The sequence below is a fragment of the Cheilinus undulatus genome, linkage group 4, assembly GCF_018320785.1.
Source record: "Cheilinus undulatus linkage group 4, ASM1832078v1, whole genome shotgun sequence".
Classification (NCBI taxonomy): Eukaryota; Metazoa; Chordata; class Actinopteri; order Labriformes; family Labridae; genus Cheilinus; species Cheilinus undulatus.
The window spans coordinates 48,185,414-48,197,964 of NC_054868.1; the positions used below are offsets into that span (position 1 = coordinate 48,185,414).

A 12,551-nucleotide genomic window follows, 5' to 3' on the forward strand; every position below is an offset into this window, starting at 1 on the left:
TGATTTGAAAATGTAATCCTTTGACAGCCCTTTTTTTTTGAGACACTGTAAGACCTTTTTATTTAAAATATCATATGTAGGATTTTAAAGAGGTTTTAAGGATGTGCAGGAACCCTGATTAATACCAAAAACATTTAAATTTTCAGGAGTGCATGTGTACAGAAGACCATAAATAAAAGATTCAATAAGGGACTCAGTAGGGAATTTAGTGGTTGGTTTACAAGCTTGAATATGGAACTAAAACTGAACCCCACTCCTAATTTCGTGCAACAAACTCAGACATACTAAATGTAATCTTATGACACACATTATCCTCCATATGCAGAAAGCCTAATGATGACTGCTGTCATCTGATGCTCAAACATAAAGTCACGTTTCCTAGTAGTTTGATTAAACCTCACCTCTCCACTGTGACAGTGTTTAGAAATAAGCTTATACCAGGTACAGTAAACAACCATTCATGCTGTGGTGATCATCTCTCTGGAAACCACTGACACAGACCTTAGACGCTCACCTCTATGCTCTTACAGCTTATGGCTGACTTTAGTTTTGGTTTTGGACGTTTAAGGAAGAGCACGTTGGCTCCAAATGTCACTCACTGCTAAATCCCTCCTCTTACAGCAGCTTCCTGATCTTCATGGTTCTTCATGCTCGCTTGTTTTGGATCCACTCAGAGAAAGGCGTGTTTTTTTTTTTTCTTCTTTATCTTTCTTTAGCAAAACAAATGTGCTTAAGACTACCAATCGGCAAGTTGTTGGCAGAATTCAACTTGAATGCCATGCAAGTTTAAAGTCCTGCAGTTACTATAACATGAAAAGGCTTTTTCTCTTCTGTTTGGGTGAAAGTATAAAACGTACGACTTGACTTGGGGCCCTCGGTCCTCAGAACCAGAGTGGGAACAGACAGAAATCATGTGTCTTTTTAAGAGTTCTTCAACTTAGCATTTTCTCTAAAAAGAAAAAGGCATTTTGAGTTTGTACTTTAAAGAATGAAAGTATACATATTGAGACTTTTTAAAAGTAACTCCGTCTTGTGCCATTAACCTTACATTTATAAAACCTTCATCTGCACACTCCGGGTATGAGTGTGTCTTTGTTTGGAAAAGAAAACTGTGCCGTTAACCTTTTCATGCACATTAGAGGGGGTACAAATATTCTTAATTTTTTTATATTTGTAGTAAAATCCACGGGTGAGAGGTAAGGTGTATATGTGCACACGTTAAACTTCAGCGTGCACATAACCGCTGTTCTGTTTTCATCATAACTATAGTGTTTTCTTAATGATCTGGTTCTGTTTCACATAAAAACGTCTGCTTTAGTTCTTCTTACTTTCCTGATCCTCCCTCCTACTGTTTGTCATGTCTGACAGAAGCTGTCACTATAATTACAGTATAAAGTGTTTTTTTTTTTACTCTATCGTGGTCATGTTGGATGCTTTCATTTGGAAACTACTGCTTTCTTAGTGATGCTCGCTCTCCTGCTCCCTCCTCCTCCTCCTCCGCTTCCTCCCTGCCAAAGGTGGCTGGGGATGGTGAAGGCATCCACACTCATGCCCATGGTTTTGGAGGGGATGGCGCTGAACTGCTTTCTGTCTGAGCTGTATTTGTAGATGGACTCAACCTGGGCGGAGCTAATTGTCCGTGGGCCTACGCCGGCCAAACGTACGAGCTCCTGGGAGTCAGAGTTCATGGTGTAAACGCCTCTGAACTGGCAGTTCGAGTCACGGAAGAGGATGAGGAAGTGGTTGGCAGGACTCTTCTCCATTTCCTAAAAAAATGGAGGTGGTGTAAAAACAGACAAAGGCAAGTTATCATTATTTTGGTTTTAACGTGCTAGTTTGGTGCCTAAATGCACAAGTAAGATTGCACTTTTAACTTAATTTTCAAAACAGCAAATAAGTTGGCTTGTATTTGAGTTTTAGGGAAAATCTACCTCAACTATCTTGGTTTTCTGAGTCTCGTTGACTTTTCCAGCCAGGCAGCAGCGGGAGAGAGCGTTGTGAATGATGAATTTGTTGGACTTGAAGCTTGGTTCTTTGAAGAGCTTTGGACCTGCAAATACAAACACATGCACATGTTTTTATTCTAACAAATATCTGGTTTTAAAGAATCAAAACGTAGAATTTCTGCACTGGAGTATCGATATTAATTTGGAAAGTGACCATTCCTGTGTTTTGTATATTCAGAGGTCTTTCCTAAAGTTTTCAAAGATAGAAAACAAACATCTTAATTTTCATAATTGTACCTGGACCAGTACTTTCATGGAGGCTGCCACAGATTGTGAGTTCAACCGCCCAGACTCACCTCTGTACCACTCAGCATTTCCAGCAAGTTAAGACCAGCAATCCTCAGTGCCACACACCTCAGAGGCATCTTTCTCAATACTTTTCTAGTTTTGAACTGAGCACTTTTCAATGAAACATCCCACAAGAATGCATATTTACTACACATAAAACCAAAGTTTTGTATTCACTCATAAATTTCTCATAATGAGGAAGAAATGTACTAAAAGTGCACTTCCACATTCATGCTAGAAGCGGTCTGAGGATTCACATACGGTCTAGCTGCTGGCACACGTATGCATTCCCTTATTATGAGAAATGTATGAAAGAAAACAAAACAGTAGTTTTCTGTTTAGTAATTACATTTTATGTCTGTATGTTTAGCTAGCTAGCTAGCTAGCAGGGGTGAAAAGTAACTAATTACATTTACTGAAATTACTGTAGTTGAGTATCTTTTTTGGGTACATTTTGAAATTAGTACTTTTACTTCTAATTACATAAGTTTTAACCAGAGTAACTGTACTTTAACTGGAGTACAATTTTCAACCGATATTTTGGATATTTAATTGGGCTGTAACAGTTGTAAATACTGTCTGTTGGTGAAGTTTTTGTCTAGACTTACAGGCAATAGCAGCTGAAGCCTTTTTTCTTTATTTATTATCATCATTAACATGTAAAAGTGTGTTTTAAAGTCTGGAATTTGTTTACTTTTTTGTCCTTCACCTTTAAATTGTGTGTAAAAAGGACCAAAGGTTTAGGTCTAAAATGTTTGAATTTCCGTATCGGCTAAACTTCTTTTGCAAATATCAGCATTTTATCAGCAAAAACCCAGTATCCCAAAATTGACAGAACAATTATGCATCACATCCCCAAACAGCTGCTGTGTTTTACATTATATTAAGCGGTGACTTTAACTGGAAAACCTGGTTGTAAATCCATAATCTCTTGTTGTTTTTGCCAAGGAGGAAAGTTCACATTCTACTGTACAACTCCTCAGGAGCTATTCAGTACTCAGAATTCAAATTAAATACTCTTTACTTGTACATGAATAGATTTATAGACCAGTACTTTAACTTAAGTTATTTCTTATTAGAGTAACTGTACTTTTACTTCAGTACAATAGGTGTGTACTTTTCCCCAGGTGGGGGAATTTTATATACTGTGTGTTTATGTTGTAATGCTGAGTTCCAGATTTGTTTTCAAAGAATCTGACAAATCTATTTAATTTCTCTTCATTATAATTGATCAGCGACTGAAGAATTGATGTAAAGCAAAATTGGAAAAAGGCAAAAAAACCATAATCAAAACGATGATATCAATAACAAAGGTGCTCTCTATGGAAACAGTAAACATTAGCTTGTAACCAGGTCCTAGCTAACATAGCAGTGTAATAGCGTCAGATGCCAACGTAGAGCTCAACAGTGACTGGACGCTTTTTGGGAGGACCTGGCACTGGAATTAAATTCCAAATTCAAGGGGCGCAGGTGGCCGAGTGGTTAAGGCACACCCCATGCACGTGGACGGCCGGGGTTCGAATCTGGCCTGAGGCCATTTACCGCATGTCTCTCCCCTGCTCTTGTCCCTGTTTCTGACTCTATCCACTATCCTCCTCTATCAAATAAAGGCACAAAAATGCACAAAATAAAACTTAAAAAAAAAATTCCAAATTCAAATCCTCCACTGACATTCCAGAAAATCTTTATATTAAAACACGTAATTACGGGCTTTGTAATCAATTCATCATGACTAGGTGCATGTATAAATAACACTGATAGCACACCCTGAGTTCTGTGTTACTGTACCTGTGTATTCTGGGGCAGGTGATGTTCCATTGGAACCAGTCTCCCAGTCCTTATCTCCGTTCTGAGTGGCCAGTCTGCTCGGTGTCACACATCCTGAGGGTGAATCAGGACGGCTGAAGGAGGAAAAACAAAATATTAAAAAACAACAGTGAGAGAGCAGAGTGTGTCCTCCGACTTCAGAGAAGTGTGAGTGCTTAGAGATGTTTGTGTCTGTGAACAACTTTATGGATGCACATTTATGATGTTGAAACTTTCTCTTCATCTGTCTTCATATTATTTGCACAATTTTAACACAAGTACTGTAAATGTGTCTGTCTACTGTTCTGTTACAGCTGCATCCTTTGTTATCATGTTTATCTTAGCATCATTTGAACTCCTCAGCAATGCACAATTTTCTTCAGTAGGCTTGAATCTATTGGGCTAAAGTCATGAAGCAAAGTGAAGCAGAGTCAAATTCCCTGTATGCTAAAAGCAGTTTGGCGCCCCTTGAAGGTTCCTGAGAGCAACTGCACTGTCATAAACACACACTTAAGTGCTGATGCTATGTTACCACATTTAACATTCAGCCTGTCATATAATCTATGTGTGAAACCAATATTTAGGACTGCAACCATTAGTGATTGAACATTTCTTCAGGCCACATTCAGCAGTTATTTTAAAAGTACTATACCTTCAAATTTTCTAAAGTTCATGTGGAGCACCAATCAAAACTTAGTCATTTTGATTCATCAACCAAAATCTGAGGTTTCTAATGCAATCTAGATGTGTCTTTCAGTTGCAGAGATTTTTGGAGCAAATTTCACAGCATGTTTTTCTCTAAAGTAAAAAAAAGGCAAGTAATGGTGTCTCTAAAGACAGCAGGAGGTTCATATTTAAGCCCAATGCATCTTTGTACCTTTGGGGTTTCTTCGTGGTCTCAGCTGATGGCTTTCCTGGCTCCTCTGTTGCTGCCAGGTTGAGGGAGGAGTGAGAGTAGACTTTGGTCAGCTTAGAGCCTGAAGAGACAAATAAAGAAACATCAGAATGACTTAAATCTTTAAAAGCCATCACTTAACTGGCTGGTATACACATTTACCTGATGTTCCTTTAGCAGGACTGAGTGACAGCTTCGTCTCCTCCCTGGTCATGCTGCGAGGCCTTGATCGGGTTTTCTTGGTGGAAGATTTTCCTTGAGTGGCTGATTTCTGATGAAGAACTTTGTCCAGGTCCTCCATGATCCTGAGTTGCTGCCGCCGTGCGTACTCCCCTTTAGTGAAGTCACCTCGACGGGCTGGCGTGGCAGGAGGGGTGAGTGATGGTGAGGTTGTGCCTGCAGGAGGTGTACTGGAGGGAGATGCCATTCTTTTGTCTGAGGATGACGGCCTGAGAAGCAGAAAAAAAGTTTCTTTTACATGGGCCAATCCCAGCTTTGAATGAACTTGTGAGAGAACTCAGAGGATAGGAAAGTGTGGATGTGAAGAATGAAGTCAATCTGCTTTCTGCAGCAGTATTGATACATTTTTTGTATATTTACCTCTCTAGCTCATGCCACTGTCTCCTCCTCTTCATCTCCTCGGTTCTCTTCTGCTGTTTCTCCAACAGAACTGCTCTACGCTGGGCCATCTCTCCCTCACTGTGGCCATCCTCCTACAACCAAAATATAGAACCATGGTTTTATAGATGAAATGTTCATGCAAACAAAGCAATGGGAAATTAAATTAATGCAGAAGTACAAAAAACTGCAGTTCCATAATTTTTCCCTTGAGGCAAGCTGCAGAGGATTCACTTATGCCCCGTGTTAAAATGACCCTTTTTACAGCAGAAATAAACCTGTTTACAGCCAGGGCAGATTCCAATTTGGCTTGAATAGCTCATGTCTTTTTGGCACACATCCATGTTGATATTATGGCTAGGAGGGGCGTGGTTGGCTATCACGATTGCAGCCCCCATTAACTGGTGTCAGCAGTATGCTACAGAAACCAATGGATGACGTTGCTCAGGGATTTTACAAGCAGTTGGAGAAAGTCAAAATATTGTTTTATTCTGAAAAAAAAAACAGTTTTAAAAGCCATGTAAACATGTTAGCCTTAGACTTTACCATAAGCTTTGGGGAACAATTATTCATGTTTTTGTTTTCCATCTTAAAACTAATAAGCCGCTGCAACCAAAACTGATCCCAACAGTAACTATTTAAAGGGTGGCCAACTAGGGGTCAGGGGGTCAAATGCAACTCCCAAATGCACTAGGGGGCACTCACATACCGACACCACGGGTGTGTGGAAATAGCTGGGTCCAAGCTAGGACTGTCATTAAGTAAAAAATAATGAGCAGGTTACACTGTGTGTATGAGGTAGTACTGGCTGTTAACACTAAGTTAGCAAGATGCTAGCTTGTAGATGTGATCAGGGCAAGACTGATATTTATCATTCATAAATTCAAAGAAGATTGGACACGGTATGTTAGAAGTGTGACTGGCTTGTTAGAGTGGATGGCGCCAAAGCAAATCATGAAATTAACATTTAAATGTGTAAAGGGGCAGACCTTGATCACTGATGTGAATTATGAATGATGTCAGATGAGAGTGATGCCAACTTCCTGTGGAATTGGCGAGATATCTTTTGCTATTACCGAAAATGCCTTATTTTGAAATTGAGATGAAACTGTTGGACTTCCTGTAGAGATTTGGGCAAGAGAATTTTTTGTAGGTTTCATAATTATCCCTGTGGGGCCCTTGTGCAATGGACTTGCAAAATTCCAATATCAGTCAAAAGTTTAATAACTTTATGGAAGGTTTTTGGGACTTTTTAGTCCCGTCAAGGCCCCCAAACCAAGCTACAAAGGGCCAAAATAATTTCATCTAACAACGCCTGCAGATTCAATAGGGTCCTCACTCCGAGGTCGGTGCTAGGGTCCTAATAAATGGTAAACATGAAAAAAAAAAAGTGACAAAATCTGCAATTAAAACATATAAACCTGAAATATTTCCATGTCAATTTTGATTACTAGTATGTTTGAACTCTGTTTGAATAAACCATAGATATAACTGACAATTACATGTCTGTAAAATCTTTTTTTATATGCATTAATAAATGCAACTGTAAAAACAAGACTATTTGGCATAACTAAAATGTACAAGAACAACAAGTTAATCCTCTGTTGACTGCATTGAAAAGTTGCTTAAACTGGCTTAATGCTGTATTTAATTAAGCACTACTGTTAGTATTTGGGGTTAAAAATAAAATTGTTAGAATGATACTTTATTCTGAAGACAGCTATATGTTTGGTCCTGTTGTTAAACTAGTTATTATACTTGTTAAATTGAGAGTTTTATACATTTTGTAACAACTGGCCTTTCAATAGTGAGTTTAAAATTAATGTGGCCATTGGTTGGGACCCCCCAGGGGGCATGTCAAAGATCTTAGGGGGTCACGAGGCTTTGTCTGCTCTGAGGCTGCCAAAATTAGATTTTCAAATATTGATTAAACCATGATAAAGCAGTTATTAAGTAGTTTATACAAAGATCTTTTGATAAGAAAAGCATGCATAGGCCTTGTTTGGGATTTTATCAGTAAAACAAATCTAAGTTGATTTTTGACACACATGTAGGGGGGTGGGCCCAAAACAAAATGATTGGGAAACACCACTTTAGATGATCACATTTGCGCATCCTTGAACTAGCAAAAAAGGGCATGCCTACATGTTGGCATGTAAGTCTCATTTCCTTTTCATTAAGACTAACAAGCACTCACCTTAAAGAAGAACTGAATTCCTCCCTTAGGCCCCGCCTCATTCTGTTCTCTTGGCTCCAAAGTTTCAGTCTGTTCTCTCTCTGATTTGGTTTGTTGTTCAGGCACACTGATGGTTCCCATGGCCAGATGCAGCTGCTCTAAGGGATCTAAGGGTTCAGCTGCTAGTCTTCCAGCAGGTTCCGCATTGGATTCAGTGTTATCGCTCATAGAATCAGAGGAAAACTCATGTCCTTCATCAGTTGGTTCATCACTGCCTCCCTCTTGCCCTCCAGGAGATGACAGCGATGCTTCAATCAGGCTACAGCGGTTGCCTGCATCTCCACCCCTTGCACCTTCTCCTCCTGTGCTGTACGCAGCAGAAAGTGACAGAGTGTCGCTCTCAAATGAGCACTCGGAAAGAGCTTCAGAGCTGCTTCCACCTGCAGCTCTTGGACGATCTTGTCTTGGTTGTTGAAACACTGGCAGCCCTCCTACAGCCTCCATGTCTTCCTGCTCCAGCTCCAGGCTGAACTGGGTTGGAGTCTCACTGGAGGCTGTGTCTGAGGTGCTATCCTCAGGTGGGGGGTTAGGGTTAAGATTAGGGTTAGGCTGAGGAGATTCTTGTGGAGTCCGTGGTCCACCAATACGGAAGGAAGAGGAGGTCTGAACCTGACACTTGCTTGGGGAAACACGCCGCAAGTGGGGAATGGTGTCCACATTCTGGGTTGGCGTCAAGACTCGGTTGAGTGGCGGGAACTTGAGTTCTGAGGGTCGAGGGTGAGGCTGGTGTTGGGAACGTGGGTGATGCTTGGGGCTACGGGGAGTGGTAGAGGAATGGATCTTGGTGCGAGGAGTAGGGCAGGAAGAAGAGATGATTGAGGTTTTAGGGGAGGTGATAGCATGAGAACGCCGTGATGGTGAGGAACCAGAAGGAGTATTAGGACCAGCAGGGATCACCCAAGCTTTAGTGGCACTCTTCGTAGGAGTCTTTGTTGGAGTTCTTGGTGGTGTCTTTGTTGGGGTATGTGGAGGAGTTTTGGCATTACTTCTAGGTGTTGATTTTGGAGTGGTTTTGGAAGTATTCCTTGGTCTTTGGTTGCTCAGGAGCTGCTGTTGCTGTTCTGTAAGTTTCTGCATGTCCTTCTGTAGCGACTGCAGAGCTTCACTTAATTTCTGCACCACTTCATTGTACTCAACTATGACACCTTCACCTTTCTCCTTCTCTGCTTCCTTTTCTTTCTCTGCTCCTTTCTTACTATCGATAGAAAATGTGACCTGCTTCTCTAATCGAGGAGGATTGGACACAGATGGCTTCTCCTTCTCGCCTTCTTTCTCTTGGTCTTTCTTTGCCTTCTCTTCCTTCTCCTCTTCTTGCTTCAGCTGTTCCTCCATCCGAGTGAGTCGCTCCTCAAGGGTAAGATTATCCTCCTCCGTTCCTTCGCCTCCTCCCTCTCCTTGCTCTCTTTTCAGCTGAAGGAAAGCAGTTTTCCCAAGCCTCTGTCTATGCTTGGCAAAAATGGCTTCTATACGTCGTTTTTGGGCTTCAATACTTTTTCGCTTCTCTTCCAGGCGAGCCCCCAACTCCCAGGCCTCTGAGCCCGGCTCAGGACCTCTTGGCCCTGGGCTCTCCTGGCGCCCTGGTGCTCCTGCTGGGGTGGAAGGTGTATGAGGAGTGCCTGGGGTTGTGGGGGTTGAAGTAGACTCTTCTCCAGGGGCAGCTGGATGTCTCCGTCTACTGTCCCGTCGCTCAGCGAAGCTCGTCATACGTGGACTGTTGTTGGTGCTGTGGTTTCCTTGGCGGCTGCTACTGGGTCGAATATTACCTGGGGCGTTCCTCGGGGTGTCATCTGAGGCTTCGGAGGAGTCAACGCTTCCGTCTCGAAGAACAGAGTCGTCATCTCGTGACATATCTGAGGAGCGACCAGATCTCTCCCTCCTCTCTCCCCTTCCTTGCCTTTTTGAATCAACAACTTCTCCAACGGGTCGATAGAGGATGCCAGAGCGACAGGGGGCAGAGCTGCTTAGCTGTGGATTATCCTCCTCTGGGGAGTGAAGGAAGAAACCAGCAGGAGCTCCTTCAGGACGTAACCTTGCCTCTGGCCTTCCTCCCAGGAGTCCTCTTCCACCTTTCTCTGATGTCTTCCCCTTCTTTCGATCTTTGTTGCCCGGACTATGAACCACCTGGAGTGCCTCCTCGATGGTTGGCAGCTCTCCCAGTGGTGCCGCGTGTGCGTAAGGACCCCAGGATGAATGCTGCGATGGCACTGAAGCGCTGACCAGGTGGCTGAAGTCCTCAGGAGGTGAAGTCATGGCAGGGATGCCGGTGGTGAGGCTGTCATTGCTGACGGAGCGAAAGACAGAATCTATTGGGTTTCCCATGACAATGTCAACATCACTGTCCAGTCCAAATGGGATGCTGAAAGCCACTGCTGACAGAGGACGACTGCAGAGAGGGAGATGACGACGGCAGGGTGGACAAATGGATGAGTTGTGCCAAATGAAAATGGAAAAGCAGAAACCACAGAAGCCAAAGTAAGAAGATTAAAATGGAGATAAAACATAAACGCAACACAACATTTACTATAAAGATCAGAGGAACCTTTCAGGTTAAGTACCTGATTTGTTTCTTTGTCCAACTTTTGTTTTCTGGAAAGAGAAGCATAAAAATCTCTTAAAGTCTGCTCTGCTTTTATACCAACACTGCATTTGCAATTTGTTCTTGTTCTTACCTGGAGACACAGGGGAGGAGATTGGCACAAAGGGTTGTTTGAAGATGAAGGATGGAGAACCACTAAAACATAAAAACAACACCATGTTATTTATCCACACATACTCATCTAAAGCTAATGAAAACTGTGACTCCCATTAAGATATGCGTGTTGTGCAACTTGAATTCAAAGCCAAAATGATTTTGCTAGCCACTGCTTCAAATTTTTTCTGGGATTGTTTCATGCATGTTTCAGCTGGGTCTGCTTGAACTGTATTTTAAAATTCTATTTAGGTTTAAACTTTTTTTTATCAGATGATGTTTTTCGGTTTGGAGTTGCTGAAAGCATTCCCACCAGACAAAAAGATTTCCTGATTCCTCTAGTTGATCAGACATGTATTTGGGGTACAGATGCCTGGGGTGATCAGCCACTCACACTGAAATGCATGATTGATAGGTCGGAGTTAATGCTTTTACTCATCACCACCAAAACTGACCACCTGTGGTAAATACCTGTGGTGTCTACAGCTGAGACAAGCACTGTGTGTGTCATGTAGTATAATTATACAGGGCAATTCAACTGCTAACCATGAACTACTGCCATTACACTGTCTGCTTGTAAAGGATTGACATTATGCCTGTACAACATAGTTTCAGTTTTTGATTCTTGTTTTGTTAAATAAACTTTATTTATAAAATCTGTCGGTTACATTCATGAAATAACCACACTGCAAAAATTAGAAGATTAAGAAACATTTCATGAATGAAATAGAGAAAAAGATCAGAGGTGTGATCCAGGATTAAAGTATGCATAAATCCATTTTAGCAGTAGTTACATGAGCAGTGGCTCACTTTAGCTTCATTAGTTTTAGCTAAAGCTCACATAACAACACCACCTAGGCGGTTAAAGCTACTACAAAAACCAATGTTGCGAAGTTAGATCTAGAAACGTGAGTTTTAGCAAACGTTGCTTAAGCTAACATAGCTACATTACCTACATAATTAGCATTACTACATAAGCCAGTGTAGCTAAGTTAGATTTATCAATGTGAGCTTTAGCAAACATTGCTTAAGCTAACATAGCTACACTACCTACATAATTAAAATTAATACGTAAGCCAATGTAGCTAAGATCTCTTTAGCAACATGAGCTTTAACAAACACAGAAAAAGCTAACAAAGCTACAAAGATAATGTTTCTACTTGCTCATATGGCTGCTTTTTGGGCTTAGCTTTAGCTACATTAGCTATTTAGTTCCGTTGTTTATAGCTATGGAGATTACGTATCTACTTGCTCATATAGCTGCTTTTGAGCTTAGCTTTAGCTACATTAGCTATGGAGTTCCATTATCTGTAGCTACAGAGATAACGTATCTACCCGCTTATATAACTGCTTTGTGAACTTAGCTTTAGTTACATTTGCTAAGTAGCTATGTTATCTGCAGCTAAGTTAGCTTTAGCAATGTGAGCTTTTGCAAACATAGCCAAAGCTAACTTAGCTACGTAGATGCATAGCTGCTTTGTGTGCTTAGCTTTAGCTATACTAGCTATGTAGCTACATAGCTGCAGATTTTTTCGGTCAGCTTTATGAAACATTTTGTAATCAGGTTTCACAACTTTATTTTTTTTAACCCTGACCCTTACCTTAACCTTTACCCTAAATGGAAGTTTAATCTGATTATTTTTAGAAAGTTTTAGCGTATATTTCTGTTCTGGGATATACAGTATGTCTGTTGAATGGTCTGCTAGACTGTGTTGCCTCTATTTGCCAGTTTGATTGTTGTATGTTTTAAGTTTGGTGGGTGAAAATGACTTTAGTGTAGGTTAATAAAAGGTCATCATGATGTGTTGAAATGTTATTTCATGATTATTATTTCACGTTATTTCAAATGTAATTGTTGGTCTTGGATAAAAACAGCTCGAGGTAATTTTGTTTTCTCAGCAATATAAAATTTCATCAGTTTGATCATGCAAACAAGTGAATGTTCTGTCTACTAGACTACTTAGACTGTTTAGACTATGGGCTTATCTTTTTTAGTCTATTAACTGCACAAAC

General features: G+C 41.0%; 1 protein-coding gene across 1 annotated transcript in view; it reads right to left on the minus strand.

Annotated features, from left to right (window-relative positions):
- LOC121508523 (calmodulin-regulated spectrin-associated protein 3-like) overlaps positions 1–12,551 on the minus strand; it is a 35,513-nt gene continuing 22,962 nt past the window's right edge. Inside the window, exons 11-19 of the mRNA XM_041785444.1 lie at positions 10,519–10,580; positions 10,405–10,435; positions 7,811–10,232; positions 5,596–5,708; positions 5,158–5,444; positions 4,978–5,077; positions 4,083–4,195; positions 1,932–2,050; positions 1–1,766 (exon numbers count right to left, since the gene is read on the minus strand). Of these exons, the coding sequence (XP_041641378.1) occupies positions 1,437–1,766; positions 1,932–2,050; positions 4,083–4,195; positions 4,978–5,077; positions 5,158–5,444; positions 5,596–5,708; positions 7,811–10,232; positions 10,405–10,435; positions 10,519–10,580 (3,577 nt within the window). The 3' untranslated portion in view covers positions 1–1,436. The remainder of the gene's footprint in view (positions 1,767–1,931; positions 2,051–4,082; positions 4,196–4,977; positions 5,078–5,157; positions 5,445–5,595; positions 5,709–7,810; positions 10,233–10,404; positions 10,436–10,518; positions 10,581–12,551) is intronic.